Source organism: Python bivittatus, unplaced genomic scaffold, assembly GCF_059951505.1.
Source record: "Python bivittatus isolate LINGU-HERP-01145 unplaced genomic scaffold, Pbiv_v1 ctg000330_np1212, whole genome shotgun sequence".
Classification (NCBI taxonomy): Eukaryota; Metazoa; Chordata; class Lepidosauria; order Squamata; family Pythonidae; genus Python; species Python bivittatus.
Window position 1 is genome coordinate 32,713,127 of NW_028277058.1, and position 21,354 is coordinate 32,734,480.

General features: G+C 38.7%; 1 protein-coding gene across 5 annotated transcripts in view; it reads left to right on the forward strand.

The window, feature by feature from the left end:
* LOC103050573 (solute carrier family 23 member 1-like) overlaps nucleotides 1-21,017 on the forward strand; it is a 46,874-nt gene extending 25,857 nt beyond the window's left edge. For all 5 annotated transcript variants that reach the window (XM_088141926.1, XM_007434304.4, XM_025170564.2 and 2 more), the window contains 9 exons: nucleotides 3,374-3,533; nucleotides 4,246-4,427; nucleotides 5,709-5,829; nucleotides 8,064-8,220; nucleotides 8,836-9,089; nucleotides 10,003-10,167; nucleotides 11,272-11,380; nucleotides 12,551-12,646; nucleotides 14,499-21,017. In XM_088141926.1, coding sequence (XP_087998052.1) covers nucleotides 3,374-3,533; nucleotides 4,246-4,427; nucleotides 5,709-5,829; nucleotides 8,064-8,220; nucleotides 8,836-9,089; nucleotides 10,003-10,167; nucleotides 11,272-11,380; nucleotides 12,551-12,646; nucleotides 14,499-14,749 — 1,495 coding nt within the window. In that variant the 3' untranslated portion in view covers nucleotides 14,750-21,017. The remainder of the gene's footprint in view (nucleotides 1-3,373; nucleotides 3,534-4,245; nucleotides 4,428-5,708; nucleotides 5,830-8,063; nucleotides 8,221-8,835; nucleotides 9,090-10,002; nucleotides 10,168-11,271; nucleotides 11,381-12,550; nucleotides 12,647-14,498) is intronic.
* Nucleotides 21,018-21,354: the final 337 nt, after the last annotated feature.

Here is a 21,354-nt window from a genome sequence, read left to right on the forward strand (position 1 = left end):
GACTTATTGTACCTCTGTTAACATGAACTTTGAAAAATAAGATGTATGCTTCTCCCTGAACACTGTTCCTACCTTTCTTATGATAGAAGAGAAAAGATTAATTCAAAGTTTGGATTACTTTGCAGGGGCATAAAGTATTCAGATGGGTGTCACTTCGAAAGGGAGAAGGACGCCTGTCCTTCCAGAACAATGTGGCAAAGGGGCTTCCGTAGGACTGCATTCACACTTCGCAGAACTGACAATCTTTTAGGGAGTGGAAAGAAGAACCCAGATGAAAGGCTGTAGCTAAATGGTTGAGTGCATGATTTAGATGAGGAACATCCCAGGTTCAGGTACTGGTAAAGTTAGGAAACTTCCTCAGCCCCAGAGAGCTGCTCCCAGCAGCCCTTTGCAGTCTCTGGCCTTCTAGTTGTGTTAAGAATTCTATGAATTGTAAGCCCATGCGTCTGGAGGACACCTGGTTCTGGAGAGTGAAGGGAAGGCAACATCCTGTGTTCTATCTCTTGGATTCCTATTAGGAGGTGCAAGGTCAAATCTTACTGATTATAGTTTTGTAAGCCACTTAGTTTCATTCAACTGAGGCAGTATCAAAGCAGTTGTAATCAATCTATTTATCTTGGAGGCAAAGAGTTACCTAAGTGCTCTCTTGTCCTCTCTCAAGACTGTTGTGACAGTGATTCTTGTGCTGCACTTAATGCACAGTGCCAATGCCTTGAGGTAAAAAGAGATTTCCTCTCTAGGAGGGATTATTGCAACTGTAAATACAAATTTGTTATTTGGGGATGTTTGCACTTTTAGATGTATTTTCTTCCATGTGTTGGTCAAGTAAGTGACCTAGACATTGGAAAACTGGAAGGCCAAGTAGGAACCTTGGAAGGGGAATTAAGCATACAAGAAACAATACTGTTGGGTGAGCTAATATTTCCTTCAAAGTTCAGTTGTAAAGTATAAGTCACTTCATCTTGGTTGGTAATCAATAAAATGCTTATTGGGATTCTTTTCAATAATCAGTAAAAGTCCAAGCTGTGGATTTTTAATGCCATAATGCAAGTTCAGCTGGACTACAGCTGATTATGAAGCCATGACAAACTTCTAAAGAACAGAGGAAATTCCTTTTTGCTAAGATTATTTTGCTCTACAGTTCTCTAAATCTGCTGAGAAAATAGCAACATCCTGCAGGTCAGCAAAAGGTAACAGATGAAAATAGTAACCTTTTCAGGAATCCCATTTCCTCCACACCCAGAACACGTCAATGAATGCCTCAGATGTATTCTGAAATTCCTATGACTTACTTCTTTAGTTTTCAGTGAGTTGGAAGGATTCTATTAAATGCCTTGTGCTGCAATGCATTTCTTAAAATAGAATGACTGAGTCCTGGTTTACAAAATAAAAACTTCCTTGTTCAAAGTCTTAAGTACATTCAGAGCAGTAACACTCTTTCATATACTATGTCAAGGTTTAGTTCGCTCTCTTAGTGGGAAGTCAGATATTAACAAGCCCTTTAAATGCTGAAACTATGAAGCAGAAATATATCAACATGGTTAAGAGAGGTTATGTATTTAAGTATGTTTAAATACATAACCTCTCTTAACCATGTTGATAAATTGGATTGATGTCGATATATTTGATTGCTGGAGAAGCAAAAAAGCAAGAGTATAAAAATGCAATGTGGGATAAAGGAGCATTTAGACGAATCTGCTTGGGCATGCATTTATTCTCAGTATGTAGGTCTGGTATGTAAAAAGGTTTGCTTGCATGTAGGGTTTAGGGGCCCTTTGCTGTGGTCTCTATGCAACATCCCGAGTACTGGATATATTGCAGGTATCAGTGAAACTACATTACAGACTTCAGATCGCTGTGCTTTGTGAACCTATTCAGTGTGGCACTGCTGGACATTTTTGTGATGAAACATTCCAGTTTAATTATCTAAGGCCCTAAAATGGCCTCTGTGTGAGATCCGTGGTGTCTTCTTATAACTGTATGATAGCACAATGTGTCTCCAGGGGCATAAAGAACGGGGATTACTTGAATGCACCTGCACATTCCAATGATGTCCTTATCTCTGCAGAACACTCGAAAAACTTTAAGATCAAGAGACTTGCAGGAAGGGGGTAAAAAATGGCAGTTTGTGTTGTGGAGCTAATTTAAAGTTTGATTTCAGCTTGACTCAGATCAAGTTACATAATATACTGTACTTTAGCCACATTATTTAATCAAGGCTTGCAAGGACATATTTTTGCAACCTGCGATAAGAAATAGATCTTGTGCTTCAGAGAAGGAAGGAAATATTTAACTCTTCAACTGCCAGCCATTTTTAAAGAAAAATCTTTAAAACTTTGGAAGCTTCAGCTGGTGCAGAATGTGATGGCGAGGGCAGTTAATGGGTGCCCCTCAGAGGCTTAGGAAATGGAGTGATGTATAAGGTGACGTAACAAATAAATAAACTTAGTAATAAAGGGAGAGACACAGCATTGTCACATAACACCAATAATGTGGGAACTGCATTGGCAACCTGTCTCTTTCTGGGTGCATTTCAAGCTCCTGGTTATTACCTATAAACCTTTATATGGCTTGGGGCCTGGTACAGTGGAACCTCGGGTTACAAACGCTTCTGTTAACGAACTTTTCGGGTTATGACCAGCTCCGGCTGCAAAATTTTGCTTCGGTTTGCGAACTCCGCCTCGGGGTACGAACAGGATATGGGGCCATTTTCCCTCCCGTGACACGGTCCGCGGCCATTTTCCGCCCCTGACACATGGTCCGCAGCCATTTTTCTGCCCCTGACACGTGGTCCGCGGCCATTTTTCCACCCCTGATACGTGGTCCGTGGCCATTTTCCACCCCTGACACGTGATCGTAGGGAGGGGGACTCTCCCTCCAAGCAATAGCCGCTTCCCTGTCCTCCACGCCAGAACAGATTAACGGTAATTACATTGAACCTTATGGGAAAATTTGCTTCGGGCTGGGACCAATTCGAGTCGCGACCAGAATCACGGAACGAATTAAGTTCGTAAACCGAGGTCCCACTGTATCTTCAAAACTGCCTTTTTAAAATCTAAATTGATTATAACCACCTGCTGCATGCAGAGTGTTGATTGAAGGTCCCCTTCTATTGAGTTGTTTGATGGAAGGGAGAACAGAAACAGTAATCTATAGGAACGCCCTTCTCTGGAACAGTTTGTTGTTGGTGGTAAGAGCAATCCATTTGCTTATGATCTTCCAGAAGACTGTCAAAACGTTGTTCTGGAAAGCCTTTGGGAAATAGAATAGTACTAAATTGTGTGAGTACATTGCAATGCCATCTAGTGTATATACAGGTATATGATGTATTTTGTATGCATTGCTCCATTTCTCATCTTTCTCCTCATTACAGGCTACCTATTCTACAAGGAGGAACCTTTTCATTTTTAACTCCTTCACTGGCCATGCTCAGTCTACCCTCCTGGAAGTGCCCTGCTTGGACCAATAATGCCAGCATGGTGGATCCTACTTCCCCAGATTTCATTGAGCTATGGCAGGTTCGAATGAGAGAGGTAATCCACTGAGGATGCTTGTATACTGTATATGTATGTATTTAGTGGAAATGTTTTGTTTTTGTGACGCACCTGACAAATTTGTGTAACTTCTCTTTCTTCAAAAGATATGGCAGTAGGAGAGCGATGTCACTTTGCCTTTCAAATAGTTTTTGATCAGTTACAGGGAGTAAAGATGTTATTTTTTTTCAGGATGAATTAACTGTTACAGCTTTCCTCAGTACCGTTGAGAATAGTAGCTCAATGTCCTCCAGAACAGCAGCCTGTCAAATAGAAGTGAATGATGATTGTTCTGCTCTTAAGATTAAGAGGACCTTTCATGGTCCTGCAGAAATATCTCTGGATCATGAACAAAGGAGGTATCAGGTGCAGGAATACCCAATATCAGTTCACTCATTCCCACCGCTTGCACTTTGCTGCTTCCTGTTTTTTACCTTAATCTCTTCCAAATCAGGAACGTCATCAGAAAAATGATGTTTCCCTTCCAGGTATTTCTTAGCCATTTAGAAGACAAACTAATAAAAGCAACTAATCAGTCTTCCTACTAAATATTAAATACATGGCAGCTTTGTTAGGATTAAGATGATATCCAATTCCATTAACCATCTCCTGATCGACTACCAACTGCTGCCAATCATACATCACCACTTGGAACTTAAATTCAAGGATTTCCAATTAGAATCAAATACATTTACAGTCTTTGTTGTTTCAGGTGCAGGGAGCAATTATGGTAGCTTCCTGCTTCCAAATTTTTATTGGCTTTTCGGGTCTCATTGGATTTCTGATGCGGTTCATTGGCCCTCTGACTATTGCTCCAACCATAACCTTGGTGGCACTGCCTCTCTTTAGCTCAGCAGGGAAAGATGCCGGAGAACACTGGGGTATAGCAGCCATGTAAGTTTCGTGTCCTTTTAATGACCAAAACACTGTAATGCAAACTGAGAATATAATGGTTTTTTATTGTCTTTATGGATTAATTAGAACAGAAACTTCTTAGCCCTTACATGTTTACACATGTGGTGTGCTAAACAAATGTGCATATTGTGAGAAACATGAATTAAATGAAGAATGTCCATAGTTTCCAAGTAATGTTGGAAAATATGCACAAATCAATCATGCAGACAGTTTATTTTGTAAAAAGTGCCTAGTCAATATATAATGTAGCGAATACTTATATGAATGTAAATGTAATGTAAAAATGAATGTAAATGGATTGAATGCATATTTTTTGAAATTTCACCTGGAAATTAAGTAACTTTGCTACACAAAATGTGGCATTCTCCATTTATGTTGCTAGTTCCTCACCTGCACATTCTTGATGTCTCTGAATCAGTATCCATATTCTTAATGTATGCCCCAGGGTGTATATGTGAGGACACTTTTTATCTTTATCCATAAAACCTCAATATTCGTAAAATATGAAGTAACTTGTTATTCTCCTCACAGACCCTTAATATTAGTTTTTCATTGTTTTTCACATAATAAAAATCATTGGATGCTGCCTTTTCTTTTTCTTTTGCAAGACACATAGAAGCAGTTCGTGATTAAAACAGATAAGCACAGTAACACATTAGCAGCTACATAGCACAACATCTGCTTTGCATCTTAACACAGGACAAAACCAGTGAGTTTACTGACACTTATCCCTAGTGCAGTATGGTGGTTAAGGCGTTAGACTTGGATTAGGGAAACACAGTTCAAGTCTCCATTTGACTGTGGTGCTCACTGAATGATTTTGGGATAGTCGCTTTCTCGCTGTTTTGCAGAGATGATTGAGGGGTGGGGGTGGGGCATATTGAGGGATTCACATGAACTTTGCCTTGAGCTCCCAGAGGAATGGTAGAATATAAAAGTAGTGTAACAACATCAGCAACAAATTAACAGAAGACCATGGCTCCCAAAATACAAAAATCCAGTCTTAAGAATTTATTAAACATTTCCAAATAAATTAAGGGCATTTAGAATATTATTAAACTAAATGGATCCTTTGCAACACAGTAAAGAAAAAGAATGTTGAAAATGGAGATGTAGTATTCTGTCCTTCAAACTAAGTATGTGGTGTGTTAGTATTTGCAAACATCAGTATTTAAATTTATAACTGTAAAGGTGTTACATTAATTTCTGAATCAGAATATCATAAATGTAAATCTTTCTTTTTCTTCTTTACTGCTTTAGAACAATTTTCTTCATAGTTTTATTCTCTCAGTATCTGAAAAATGTGCCTGTTCCATTACCGACTTACCAGAAAAGCAAAAAATGCCATTTCTCCAAGATCTACCTCTTTCAGATCTTTCCAGTGAGTAACTGTAATGATTTTTGAGTAACTAAGTACATACACACAAAAAGCAGAATAATTTAAAAGAGACCCCCAAGAATTATCACTAACTTCTGCTGGAAACAATACAATGAGCTAAGTAAGTTTGTGGTTCACAAATTCAGCCTCCCAAGGTCATGTCAGTGATTGAGGCGGTGTATAGATAGATGGAGAGGTGGGGAGATAGGGGAGGAGAGAGAGAAAGAGAGAATGAAATGCTTCATGCTGTACTAACCTGCCAGGTCTTAAGTGAGCTAATGGATTTATTTTGTTTGGACAGTGCTACAATTTACTCTGGATCTTGAAAGTTGAAGTATAGAAACTAGAAATTTTAAGTCAGACTTTCTCAGATGTTTCCCCATGTAACTGAGATGTTCCAGTGGTTTTTTTTACTCATTAGTAGCAGGACTGGCCCTACCATTAGATAGAATAAGACATGTCTAGGAGGAATGGAAGCAAGAATTTGTTTGTAGGGCATAAGCAGCTCTATTTTCAGTCTGCCCAGCAGCTCATCAGATAGCCTGCTGCACTCTGGTGTGTTGGAACTCACTCTCCTATCACCACTGCTTTCACCTGTCAGTCCTGTTGGCTTCTGAGTATGCAGTTGATGTTTGGAGGGTAGCAGATCTTGGCCATTTTTACGTCTTGGGGTAGGCTGAACAATTGGGCTAAAGGACTAAGTTAATGTTCCAGTTAATTTGAAATGAGAGTACATTATGGGCAGACAAGTCAGATAATTTGAGAGTCAGTGACTCAGTTTTGGAGTTTCTCTGTATTTGTCATTTGTTTTACTGCAACAACTATTTAGAATAGAACCTATTTTTAAACATTCTGAATTATTTAGCTTGAAATGTTGCTATTTTAAATGTTATGTATATTGGATTTGAAGTGCAAAAACTTGTAGTTACAGAACAGAATATGTATAAGTATAAGTATTCTGTACTTATAAGTATAAAGCCAGAATAAGTATAAAGACTGCTAACACTACTATGAGAATAACATAGCTAAGCACACTTTAGAATTATTCAGAAGAAGTGATTTGGGCTTCCCTGCTATTTATTAAAAGACACTTTACTTTTTTTCAGGATTTTGTGTGAGCCTGAAGACATGTGCTACAGTTATAATGAATTAAATGATGAGTAGTGCATCTTTAATGTGACTTAGGTAGCATCTTTTCTCAGGACTATGCAGAAAATAGACGTGTTTTTTAAGGAATGGCAGGAAGGAGTTGCGGTCGCAGCAGTTCTAAAGCACTTCTAAAATCTGTTTTTGAAGATGCCCAGCTCTAGAGAGTAAAGGAAAGAGTCTTGATGGGAGAAGCTTTCGCCCAGCAGTTAGAATCAGTTTGTGGTTTTGGTTATGTTGATCTTACCAAGCTCATATGATAATGCAAAGTATAAAACCATAGCCGAGGTTTTGGATGTCTTACAAAAAGAGAAACACGGAATTATTCTGGAAAAAAACCTTTATATAATAGCAGCTTTGAGGCAACAGGTTATAGATATTGATACTCAACTAGATTTGGCATTTCTTCCTAAGGACATATTCCCAACTAGCTCCTTTATCCTTCTTAGACCTGCCAATACATAAACCAAATTATAATCTCTAAATATAAGACAGCATTCTCCTTGGCACAATTTAATGCCCTCCCTCTCCCTAAGAGAGGAGATACAAGGAGGGCATCCCATTTAGATTAAGGTTTTGCATGTGGCAGAGGGCCAATTGAAAGTATAAAACATGCTTTATTATCTTTCTCATTTTATGTTGATACACATTTTGAGTTAATAGCCCCATACTTAAAGAAATTCCCCAGTCATTCCGACCACTTCTATATACAATTGTTACTTTCAGACACATGTGATGCTGTTACTTTGAGTGTAGCTACATTTTTGTCATATTATATGTAAAATGCATAACCACTTGATCAATATGCTCAGTTAATTTTATGACTAGCTTTTACTCATATATATGTAACCTGTCTTATGTTATTAAGTTTTATTATGTACTGGTCATTGACTACAATAAAAATAAAGCCATAGCCATATTATTCAGTAATCCTAATGGCTCTACTGTAAATTCAGCATAACTGCAAGGAATAAATGAATAAGGAATATAAATAAATGAGAACAACACTTGTTACAATTATATAGAACTTCCTGCTTTGAGGTCTGGGTCTACTCACTAACAAAGATTCCTTGTCATCTGTGACTGCCTAGGTGCTGTTTGCTCTCATAATTACGTGGCTATTTTGTTTCATACTCACCATTACCAATGTCTTCCCTTCGGATGCGGGGACTTATGGTTATTTAGCTCGGACTGACAACAAAGGTGATGTCCTGACCAAGGCACCCTGGTTTCGATTTCCTTACCCAGGTATTCTCATGCCGATGCTCTTTCCTATTTGGAATGACAAAACAAAATGGAAGAAAATTTCAGTTTCTTCTACATAAAAATGTGTTTATGTTGTGGCTGGTTAGACCTGGAAAACACAAGTAGCACCCCATTTATATCGAATCCCTTCATCATTTATGTCCGAGCTCTTTGGCCTTTTTAAATATCCGAGTTCTTGGGAAATTCTTGGGAATAATTTTTGATCAGTACTACGTAAGCAAGCTTCCTATTCAATAATGAAAAATCCCAGAGTAAAAGCAACATAAAAAACAAAGGGGCTCCCCCACTTTTCTTGTGTCTTGTTGCTTCCCATTTGGATTTCTGTTTGCTTTGGACTTTTAAAACTATGATTGTAATGATGTATAGAGTCCCCCCCCCCGTCAAATTAAATAAACTGTTGGAACAATCTCTTATTTTTTATCTAAATGCGACAACATACAGGAGACTAGGCTACTATTATGAAATTATGTAAGATTCTTGCAAGGAATTATTTAGAGTACATACTTTTATCTCTGTTGAATACTTCAAATAAAAAATTGCAGGTGAATTTATGAGTTTCAGGTCTTCAGTTTTAGCATGTATGTTTGTTCTCTTCAGGTCAGTGGGGAGTGCCCACAATTAGTTTGGCTGGTGTATTTGGCATCATGGCGGGAGTGTTCTCCTCCATGGTGGAGTCGGTGGGAGATTACTATGCCTGTGCTCGTTTGTCTGGTGCTCCGCCTCCTCCCGAGCATGCAGTCAATCGTGGCATTGCAATAGAAGGGATCGGCTGCCTTCTGGCTGGAGCCTGGGGAACAGGAAATGGTACTACTTCTTACAGTGAAAATGTTGGCGCTTTGGGGATCACTCGGGTAAGTCTGATTTTGGAGGATCAGAACCAAAAGTGGCCATGCGTAGCTAAGAATACTTGAAGAAAAGCCTGTGCATCTTCTGTTTTGGAGATAATTCGGGGGCATTTTTTAGGATGCATATTCTTTTGTTATGGGGCATTGACACTTTTGGATATCTGATCTGAGACCGTGGTTTAAATTTTCTAATATTGCTCTGGGTTTGCACACTGCAAGGAAGGTCAAGGTAAGGAAAAAAAGAGTGGGGAATCCTTAATAAAATTAAGAAACCAACTGCACTGGTTTGGCACAATTTTAACTGAATGTGGGTGATTCTTTAGCCTTCTAAAAACAACAGCTCAGAGTTCAGGGTGGTGGTCTGAAAAGGGAGGCAGCCATGCCCTTCTACTCTCCTGTATTTGAAGCACACCACAGAGTTTGTTAAGCTTCCAGATTTTAAAAACAATAACCATACACTGGGTGGATGGATTTAGACATTCTCTGAACAAGCTGGAGCTTTAAATAGATATCGGCATTCAAAGGATTTACTTTCCATTTTTAATAAATCACAATAACATTTTAGTATCCCTAATCGTAAAATATACTTACATATCAAGAATAACTGTATGATAATATGACCCATTATACTGTATTATATTTTAGAAGTATATTATTGTTTTCTCTTTTACAAAAATAGCATTATTTAATATATTTTACAATAAGTATTCAAAATGACTATAAGGCGACGCCTTTGACTTGATACTTGTCAGATGGAAATCCTGTGGCATACTTAATATGTCAGATAAAAGACATTTGACTCAGCTAAAGAATCTTGAAATGTTACTTCTAAACCTGTCAGAGTTGCCAATTGTCAGGCATTGGTTAGCTTTCTCCTCTTTTTGTTGCTTGTAATTACTTTCTCTCCCTCTCCACACAGGTAGGTAGTAGAATGGTCATTGTGGCCGGTGGCTTTGTTCTGCTTTTGACTGGCATGTTTGGCAAGATTGGGGCTGTGTTTGCCAGCATTCCAACACCCATCATTGGAGGAATGTTTCTTGTGATGTTTGGTATCATCGCGGCTGTGGGGGTTTCCAATTTACAGGTAAATTGATTTTTTTAAGGATGAGACAGAACCATGTGGCTTAGGAAATTTCTTTGTAGGAGGAATTACAAAGCAATCCCTTGGTATTTCCTTGTGCCAAATGTATGGATTATCACAACTAATATTCAATTTCTTAATATGCTCATTTGATTGTTTTGCTATGTTTTTATGTCCTTTTATAAGACCACTTGAGCCCATTCTAGCCATATTGACTTCTAAGCAATCTTGTATTGAGAATCTACCCACATATAAGAATTTGATTCCATTTAATATAAATACAATCTGATTCCTTTAGGTTTTCACATTCATTTGGCCTTGGGTATTTTGTTCCCTCGGCTATCTTAGAAAGGTTATGAGAATTGGTTCTTCTCCACAGCTACTCACTCTTACCTTCCTTCCTGCCTATCTTCTCTCCTGAAAAAAACACTAACCCTTCTCTTTTACTATCCTATAAGTTAGGACTACTGCCAACCACCTTTCTTCTTCAGTCTTTTCCCATGAAACCTTTATTCTAGCTACCAAATTCCCATGTCCTATTATAACCCAGTTTATTTACTTTATTTTCAATAGATGCTTTACTATATATTTACAATATATACTTCATTTATAATATATGCTTTACTAAGCATATGTTCCTTCTCCTCTTTACTTCTACCTCTCCTAGCTCTTGTTTCCCCAGTGCTGAATTTTAGATTGTATGTTCTTGGGCTCAGGAACTTGTCTTGCTGTGCTCTGAGTATGTAAAAGTAAGCAAAGGTGTCCTTGAATTGAATTAGACTCTGGGAAACAGCATCCATGCAATTTTCTTGGCAGCATTGTGGAAGAGATTTGCTACCATCTTCTTCAAGGAGACTTTTCACAACTTCTAAATTTGAAATATAAATAAATAAAATAAACTTCCCAATCCAGCCAACAGCCTGGGAATTCCCAGGAGGTTCCCCTTTCTAGTATTAATCAATGCCAACCCTGTTAATACTTGGAGAATCAAAGTTTGGCTAGGTGAGGCTCAGAGTACATAGTATGATATAGTAATACTAACTGGTTTACATATACAATAATAGGCATAAATGAATATGTTTTGTTTCAATTATTCTGCTTTGTCAGTATGCAGACATGAACTCTTCAAGAAACATATTCATCTTTGGATTTTCTATATTTGCGGGTTTGACCGTGCCATACTGGGTGGAGAATAATACAGAAAAACTAAAAACAGGTACATAAGGAGATTACAGCTTTGATTAAGTGTCATCTTTCATCTGAAGTAAGGTTTAAGTCAGAGCAATAATTAAAAGTATAACAACAACAACAAAAAAGGGCAGAATTGCCATATATTAGTATTTTACACTGTGGGTTATATACTCTATCATGGTCTGGAAGGTATTTGTTGTAATAGATATTTTGTGCATGGAAAAATATTGTGGCACGTGGCTCATGTAAGGAGAAGAACATGACTGCAAATGCTGTGATTTAGTTCAGAGGCGAGGGAGGCTATTGCTAATCTGTAACTCCCAGCTAACATGGCCAAATATGAGGGATATTAAGTGATACCATCAGCATCTAGCATAGTTAAGGTTTCCCAGCTCTGATTTATTCACTCTCTTGACTGTATAAATAGGGTGCTTTTATCTAACTGTCTTTGAGAACATATATATATATATATATATATATATATATATATATATATATATATGCAAATCGGTATTTGAGCTGCCAGTGTGCATCTGATCTGAAATTTGGCTCCAGTGGATTCAAGTAGCAAAACTACAGCTTCAATTGAACCTTCATGACAACATTTTGGGCAATTTATTGAGTACCATTGCTATAATTAGATTATTGCACACATTTTGTACAGGCTGATACATCATTCTAAAGCATTGCTCAGACTTGGATGACTTCCTGATACTTAAATCTAGTAGATCATTAACATAAAAAGGATCTGCTGAAGGATTGAAGCAGCAACTTCAACTGACCGAAGCACAGCAATCATATTACCAGTTGCTGGGTGAGGGCCAATTAAGGAACTGGAGTATTGAAAATTGAGTCCTTCACAAAATGTTCAATTCCTGATGCTGAAGCCATTGATGTGAAATACCAGACCGAATCCTACACTATTATGTTCCTTGTTTGTTTATGATAGGGGTACGTAAATAATTTATGCAATAATTTGGGTAGTACTCATGCCAGGGTCTCTGTGTAAAACACTGAAGCACAATGCGACATTCCACATGAACCATAATTTTTTTTAGTGTAAAGTAAATGCCGTGTACTGATTATTAAAAGAAAAAAAGAACACTTCAGATGGCTCACATTTCTTCCCTCAGGAGAGGATTAGGAGTTTATGATTTGTTCTGATGCTCATTGGACAAATGGGTTCTATTTCTAGGAATTGAACCGCTAGATCAAGTGATCCAGGTGCTGCTAACAACTGGCATGTTTGTGGGCGGATTCCTGGGCTTTTTATTTGATAACACTATTCCAGGTAATTATTGATCATGGTTCATCTTCCTTGAATTTATGATAGCATTCATGGTCGTAATGCAGCAGCATGAGTAAGAGTTACACTTGCCTTTTCAGAATTTGACTGGATTGTATTCCTAGTACACCATAAGGGAAAACGTCTTACTCCAGGACTACTTAGCGATCCCTGAGAGCCTTCAGTGATACTCCCAGAGCCCGTGTAAAAGTTGCCACCAATTTATAATGTTTAAATGGCTGTGGGGAGAAGTAATGAAAAAGTAAGCAGTGATCACCCCACCAATTTTTTTAAAGTTTTCCATTTTTATTTAAAAGATTTGTACGGCCACTCATTTTAAAACATACCTTGGTTTAATTAAACTCTTATTTAATTGTAAGTAAAATCAAACAGAAATTATGCTGAATTTAATGTTTTTTGTCTTAAATGCTTAGTTCTGGAACCAGGCTCAATCCTATTACCAGGGACTCTGTGCAAACCATTTTCCAAAAGAAGTTTGGTACCATGTGACATAAAAATAGAAAACCATGTATACTTTTCTAATTGCTGCCCCTGAAGATGAGCCTGAGATGCTACCCTGGCTGTGCCAGAGCTCATTATTCCATTGATGGTTCTGGAGTGGATGGGACAATGTAAATGATGCAGATCCATTCACGCATAGATCCTGACCACAGAGTCAACGCTATAGGAACATTCATGCCAGTTCCGTGGGAAAGGGTCATATGATTTAGCCTTGCCCATTTGGTGGAGCCATTTAAGTATTACCCTAGTTGCCTAGTAGTCACTCACAAAACAGCAATACCCACACATCTAGAGTAAGATGCACACAGCCCTCAGTGATGCACTACAATAAGAGCCCTTATTACCTGAGGAAAGGAGGGGTGTTGCTACTGTTGATTGGGATCAAAGAGATTTCTATTTAGAACTGGTCTTGTGGATTTCTTTGTGTGTATGCCTCATGTTACATATTTCAAAAAGAAAGAATATGAGGAACATATTTCTGTCACTTATAATATTGTTATTTATTTATTTATTTAGATTTTTTTTATCCCGCCTTTATTATTTTTATAAATAACTCAAGGCGGCGAACATACCTAATACTCCTTCCTCCTCCTATTTTCCCCACAACAACAACAACCCTGTGAGGTGAGTTGGGCTGAGAGAGAGTGACTGGCCCAAAGTCACCCAGCCAGCTTTCACACCTAAGGTGGGACTAGAACTCACAGTCTCCTGCTTTCTAGCCTGGGGCCTTAACCACTACACCAAACTGGCTCTCTAACACTGATCTTAGTTATCACTGATCAAGTGCCTTATGGGAAGAATTTATTGTAACCTTCTCATCCTGAAGGACAGGTAGGCTTGTACATGGCTTGCAGCTTTTAGATGATGCGGTGTCGCTGCCACTGCCCACATATACAGGAAGCCACCTAATCAGATGCTTTTGCACAGAAGAAGCTCCCTTCCCAACCATGATAGCATGTGCTAACCAGCAACCAGCTGGTCAGCTGGTTGAAGGAGTGCCAGACAGTCTATTGTGTTGGAGAAAAGTGGTGCAAGTTTTTCTTTTCCCAATGCAATACTGTGTGTACCCTAAATTAGCTGAATAGTGGAGAGCAGAAGCTATTGTACTGAGGAGAGAGAGAGAGAGAAGAAAATTCCTTCTCCATAGAACTGGGATGGGTAGGTCTAGTTTTCTGTTTACATCCCCTGATCTTTCGTGTGGGTTTTTCTAAAATCATGTGTTCTTTCTGTGATACTGGAAGCATTGTATTTACCAGTAACACCAAATAGCTTTCTAACCATAATATAGCTTAGTTGAGGGGCCCTTGCTACTCACCATCTTATTTCCCTTCTGTAGGAAGCAAAGAAGAACGAGGAATTCTGGCCTGGAGGAAAGATTATAATACAGACTCTGATGGTACTGTGAATACCCTGCACATCTATGATCTTCCATTTGGAATAGGTTCCAAGTTCTGTGTTGCTAACTGGTTTAAGTACCTTCCAACGTGCCCCAAGCAGTTGGCTACTCACAGTGCAAAGGAACAGGAGAAGAGCATCAAAGCTGATGTTGAAAGGAACTCTGATATCAGTATTAACACAAAGGTTTAAATCTGCACCAGGAGGAAAAAATGGTTTCCTAAGCCACTGAAAAATCATCTTCCTTTCTGTGGGTTTCATGAGCTGTGGCTGAGCAAAAGACCAAGATCCTGTAAGCAGTTCTGTGATATCCCCCAAGATCGGCACCATCCTGAGTGTTGGTTTCTTTACAGCACCATTTCAAATAATTGTCTATTTAGGGAGTGGGAAGCGCAGGTGTGGTCATGGGAAAGAATTTGTTTTCCTTTCTACTATGGAAAACTGTTGCCCAGGAAATCTGAGTGTAATTCTTGAGAAAATGAATGAGGCTTAGGTTTCAGTAAATACAGCCTCAAGCTTTATCTCAGCTGAACTGACCAAATGCAGTTGATCAAACTCCTTAATTTGCACGCTTCAGATTTTTGGTGCCCCCTTACTTTTTAATCATCAGAGTTGTTAAGTCTAAAACCTCTGGAGGACCGTTTGCTGGTTAATGCGGGTTATTTAATGACTACAATAGGCTTCTGGATTAAATTTGAGTTGCCAAAAGCATTTATAAAATAAAAGTTGTTATTTCTTATTTGCTTTCATGCAAGCCAATATACATGAATAGCCACACACAATGCATACTTTATCCAGATAAATATGTAAATTCATATAATGTTGTACCTTATGTTTAAACTGTACCCAAAGGAAAGTATCAGTAATCTGATATGCATTGGGAAAGGCTTTTGATCATTCTCTTCGGTGAAGGCCATTTTGGTTTACTAATGAGCCCGACCTCATGCTGGCAATTTCCTCAGTGAATGCTGTTCTGGTTTCAAGACAATTTGCACTGATGACCTGTTGATTTCATGATTGTTTGCATCATATCACACTTTGCAAAGCAGTATTTTCTAAAATTCCAAAAAAAGGGATTTGGATCTGATTAACCATAGGGCACTGTTGAAGGAACAAATCTGGTCCTTTCTGCCCCATTTCAGTTTCCTGTCATGTTGTACCTCCTTTTTTTCATACTGGCCATATGTGCACTCTTCAGTCTTCCTCACTTCAGATTTAATACTGTTTTTCCACTTCATGTATTCATGTATTACTCTGAAGTAAGTAAAGGGATAATTTAAATGTAATACTCCCCAGCCTAGCAATTACATCCTTCTTTTCCTACATGGCTATTAAGCATGAATTGGAAACTTTCATACCCTGCTTCTCATCATAGCTATCCCATATACATCCAAATACCTTGCACGGCCATTTGGGAGAAGTCAAGGTAGCTAGCTCCACATACAACAGTTGTGCCTCTTTCATGGCTATTAACACGCAGTGAAGCCTAAAATGCTATCAGCTCACTAAGATGGCATTCCAACGAGCCTTTTGAATCCAGAGTTTAGAGTTGCATGAGGTTGTGGCAAGAGACAATCCTTTATTTTTAAACTATCAGCAAATATAAGTCTGTAAGACGCTCTTCTCTTCACCTTGGTGATATATCAGCAAGCCTCTTCTTGCTGCATAGGAACAGTTGGGCAATATGCTGGGGTATGCTTCTTCATAAATAATAAAGCAAAGATTCTGACAAATTCTGGCTTAATGATTCTCCCCATTCAAGGAGCAAATTGGTATGGGACTGTACCACTCACAGAAAGAAAGCAAAGATGTAGAATATCCTCTTTTCCAATGATACCTTTTTGACGCGCATGTTTCATGTATATGGAGATTATTTTATTTTTCATTTATTTATATATCAAATTTGCCACTGCCCATCTCATTAAAAAGTGACTCTGGCAGTTTACAGAAGAGATAAATATTAATTAAAAATACAACACAACAATAGTCCTAAATAAATAATAAATATTTTCCAAGAATTTATGGTAGTTAGAAATTATTAGACTGAGGGAGTGTCATCATGGTGCCAGCCACCCCCAGGGTTGGTTAAAACTCTTCTTGCCCCACACAAGCTGGCAGAACCAGGTCTTCAGTTCTTTCTGGAAAGCCAGGAGGGTAGGGGCCGGCCACACCTCTGGGTGGAGAATACTCCAGATGGCAGGGGCAACGGCAGAGAAGGCTCTCCTCCTGGACCGCACCAGCTGACATTCTCTTGCTGACAGGGTCTGTAACATGCCTTCTTTGCCTGACTGGGTGGGACAAGTCAATGTGATGGTGGTGAGACGGTCCCTCAGGTAACCTGGGCCCATGCCATGTAGGGCTTTAGAGATAATAATCAACACCTTGAATTGGACCTGGAAGCAAACTGGGACCTAATGCAGCTCCTGCAACAAAGGTGTTATATGTGCCATCCTTGAGGCACCCAAGATTGTCTGCGCAGCCACATTTTGAACCAGCTGTAGCTTCTGGATACTCTTCAAGGGTAGCCCTATATAGAGTTCATTGCAATAGTCTAAACGAGAGATGACCAGTGTGTGAGTGACTGACCGGAGGACCTCCTGATCTGGGAAAGGGTATAACTGGCGCACCACATGAATTTGGACAAAGGCCCTCCTGGTCATGACTGCCACCTGCTCCTTGAGCTGGAGTTGTGAGCCCAGGAGGACCCCCAGATTACGCGCAGGGCCTGTCTGGGTCAGCGCAACCCCATCCAAAACCAAAGATGGTAAATCTTCATATGTAGAGGGACTTCAATCCACAGCCACTCCATCTTACTAGGGTTCAGTTGAAGCCTGTTGCACCCCATTCAGACCCCGACAGCCTCCAGGCACCACAAAAGGGTGGTCATGACATCACTCAAGTCACCCAGGATGGAGATGTATAACTGGGTATCATTTGCATATTGATGATACTTCATCCCATGGTGTATTATGTATATTATGTATGTGTCAGGACTATTTCTTTATAATTTGTTATGCAGAAGCAATTAGATATGTAACAAATATCAAAATACATTTTAGTAGGCAAAGCCGTTGACCGGTTTAAACCAGCTTGCATCTGTGTACTATACTAAAATGCTTTTAATTTTATGCTCAGTGAGTCATTCAAATGGAGGCTATAATGTGGATTTTATAGCTAATTTGAAAAGTGTTCAATAAAAAAAAAGAACTCTTGGACAGATTTTTTTAAAAAAATGATGAAATGCTGCTTTAGCCATTGTCACGACCAAAGTTGGATTTAGACCAGTCCTCGCCAAGAATCTCTCTTCAGCCCAGTGCTGGGATTTTTTTTTTTAAAAAAAGACACTGTGGATCTACCCATCCAAAACCAGCAATAACAAAATAGCTGTGTAACAGTTCAGTCTTGCACATGAGGAAAGTCTGAGTGAGAAATTATTAGGCCTATTACTAATCCCTAGATACAGAAGGCTACAATCTCACATACACTGAATTCTACATAAAATACAGGTAGCCTACCTAAACTAGTTACTGCACTTCCTACCTGCTTGCATGAGATCTTTTACATGTTTCTTCTTCATTGGAGCATGATAATCAATTGCAGAAGACAGAAGGTAAGTGAAAGCCAATTTTTTTGGAGAGACTTAACTTGCTTTACCCACCCAAAAAGTTCCATCTCTGCTGTCCTGGATTTTATGTATGCCTTCAAGTCAGACTTGATTCTTGGTGACCATATGGACAAGTCCCTGCAGTTTTTCAGCAAGTTCTTCAAAAGTGATTTGTCCCAATATCATTAGAAGGGTGGATTTAACCAGTAGGTAATTTTTTGTTTACTAGACCCTTCTTCTTCCTAGGGCTCTGAGAAAGGGACTGGCCCAAAATTACCCAGCTTACTCATCCCTAAGGTAGGATTACAACTCATGGTTTCCCAGTTTCTAGCCTGGTACCTTAACCACTACCCCAAACTGGCTTTCATCCTGGATCTGGGAAACAAAAAATTACCTACTGGTTAAATCCACCCTTCTAATGATGTTGGATAGGATGATAAAGGTGTAGCCCAGATTTCACAAATTGTGTCATTGCTTTTTGGAGAGGAAATAAAATCTGAATTCTTTTTATTGAGGTGCTTTGCATGGAGTCAATTTACCAGATACTTTAGGAGGCACAGTTTTGTTATACCAAAACTAAACATTTGTCATGCCCACTCATTGAACCAGGAAGTCTGCCAGGCTGACTCCATCACAAATTGATGCTAAACTGGTCCAGAGTGTGATTTCCTGCTGCTGGAATCCTTGTTTTCATTTCTATATAAAGAATAATTATTTCAATCACGTACAGAAGAATTATTTCAGTATTTCAAATGTTAGGCTCAGCTGCCAGATAGCTTGCCAGCCTGCAGATGAGCAAACCCTTTTGCCACTACTTACATTATTCTTCCCAAATATAAGTTGATGATGATTACAAGGCAGGACACAAGTAGGGAAAGTGCCATTCATTTCAATCACATTCTGGATTAGATTAGATCTGAATCCAGCACAAGAATGAAGCACATATTTGTAGTCCTTTATTTTTCAAATGCACGCCCTATTGTTAAATTAGGATGTCCGAGATCGGCCTAAATTTGTTGATTGTCTGTGTTTCAGTGTGTCACGCAACTACTCTTTAAATGAGATTTGAAAACAATTTGACTTCCATGAACATCTTTTCATTCTGTTCTTAATGTTTAACTGAAATGCATTTTTAAAACCATTCCTGTTTTAACTGCTGTGCTCTGTTTTGTTATTTCATATTTTTCTATTTTAATGGAAATATATCCATTAAATATATGACTTGAAAGATATATCCACTGAATATATCATGACTTGGAAGAGTAGGATGTAAAAAACAGAAACAAATACACTGGTGATGTGCTTGTTAGGATTGAATGTCATTAATAACTGAATAAATTACAGTCCAGCCTCTACATATTTTAACAGTTTCAATGAAGCTCTAAATTATACACAAATAATTAAAATAATTTCAGACGCTATTGTCCCATTTCTAAAAACATCCATATAATGGCTACTCTGGTGAATAAGGGAAGAACTGTAATAGCTGCCCTTTAGTTACTTCCTTTTCTTGCAGCACAACACTACTGTATGATTGCAGGTAATAGATAGCCTTCCCTGGTTTACATGTAGAAGCTGTGGAGAATATTATGCTATAAAGACAGCAGAATTCTCAGACTCTTTTGGACCTGTTCTAGAAATTTCCATCCTTGACAACTGGAAACAGCCGAATGTATTGCCATGTTCATGTTCTTAACCCAGATAATTCTGCCGACAGCTGTATTACTATCACTTGTTAGATTTACCTCCCATCTTTCTTCCAGGAGCTCAGGATGCTATGCATAGCATTCCTGTCTCTAGTTTTGCCTCACAAGAATCCAGAGAGAGAACAACTGGTCCAAGGTCCTCCAGGGAACTTCCTTACAGTTGCAAGCAAAACTTTAGGCACTCCCTAGCCAAATGGGGGGTTTTGGTGAATCCCTAAGTGTACAGAAGCTGACACAGCCTCTACATGCTACAAAATTAAACATCTTCCTGCATGCATACTTCCTGAATACATACTTAGTAAATACATGCAACTGTTTACAGATTCAAAATAAGAAAACTGAATATGGGAGATGTTTGGATACTTTTTCAGACAGTACTTTGTTGATTCCTCTTTTGGCAGAAATAAATGCTTCCCAACATTTCCTCTAACCAGCTAAGAGTCTTTCTATTCTTGCTTTTGGAAATTTTTCCTCACTCTTCCTTGCACAATTCCTCTAGCTCAGAAATATTCTTAGGCCTCTTTGTGTGTTTGGTACACTTGAGATCTCCTCATAAATTTTCAATAATATTCAATTTTGAGGACTGTGAGGGCCATACCAGACCTTTTAGCTTTCTTTCCTGTAAGTACTTCATGGTTGATTTGGAGGTAGTTTGGATTGTCTTGTTAAAATAGCTGGCCTTTTTTCAGCTTCAATTTTTTTACTGACTGTGGGACATTAGCTTCTAGATACCTTGGTATATAGTTGACTCCATTCTTCATGCCACTGGTGCCACCCAACCCCAAAGTATAAATGTGCCACCTCTGTTCTTCATGGCTGGCCCCTTTTCTTCAAATACTTCACCCCTTTTTCTCCAAATGTATCTTGTGTGATTGGAACCAGACAGTTCAGTATTCCAAAACATTTCAGGCTTATCAAAGTTTCCTTGTGCATACTTTAGACAAAGGTTTTGGAGATAAGTTTGGAGAAAAGTTTTCTTTACAATAACTCTTCCATGCAGATCCCTGCTGTATAAGGAAAGTTCTACTGTGGACAGCTCCTCTACTAAACTTTTCAGCAGCTCATTTGCAGTGATCTGAAATTCGACTTTGCAGCACCAACCAATCTGGGGGCAGTTTGGGGAGATTTTTCTTGCACTTCCAGATCTTGCTTTTACTTTAACATGTTCCATGTAATCTCATAGCTGAAATTAGTAGCTGGAAGCATCTAGAAAATTTTGTATAGCCTTCCCCTGTTTTGTAAGAGTTGGTCTTCATTTTTAAATACTCAAAGACCAGTTTTGTGGAGCCCAGGATTGTTGAAAGTAGATTGAACAATCTAACCTGTGAGGTTAGAAGGACTAGAGTATTCATCTGTGGTATTACCTTCCCCAATTAACCCTAGGCCTAATAAATCAATCACCTTGGGGGCCTTATTAACATCTTTGCAGTGGGAAAAAAAAGCACTGGGTGTCCATATTTCTACGTATCATTTTTTTTTTTTAGTCA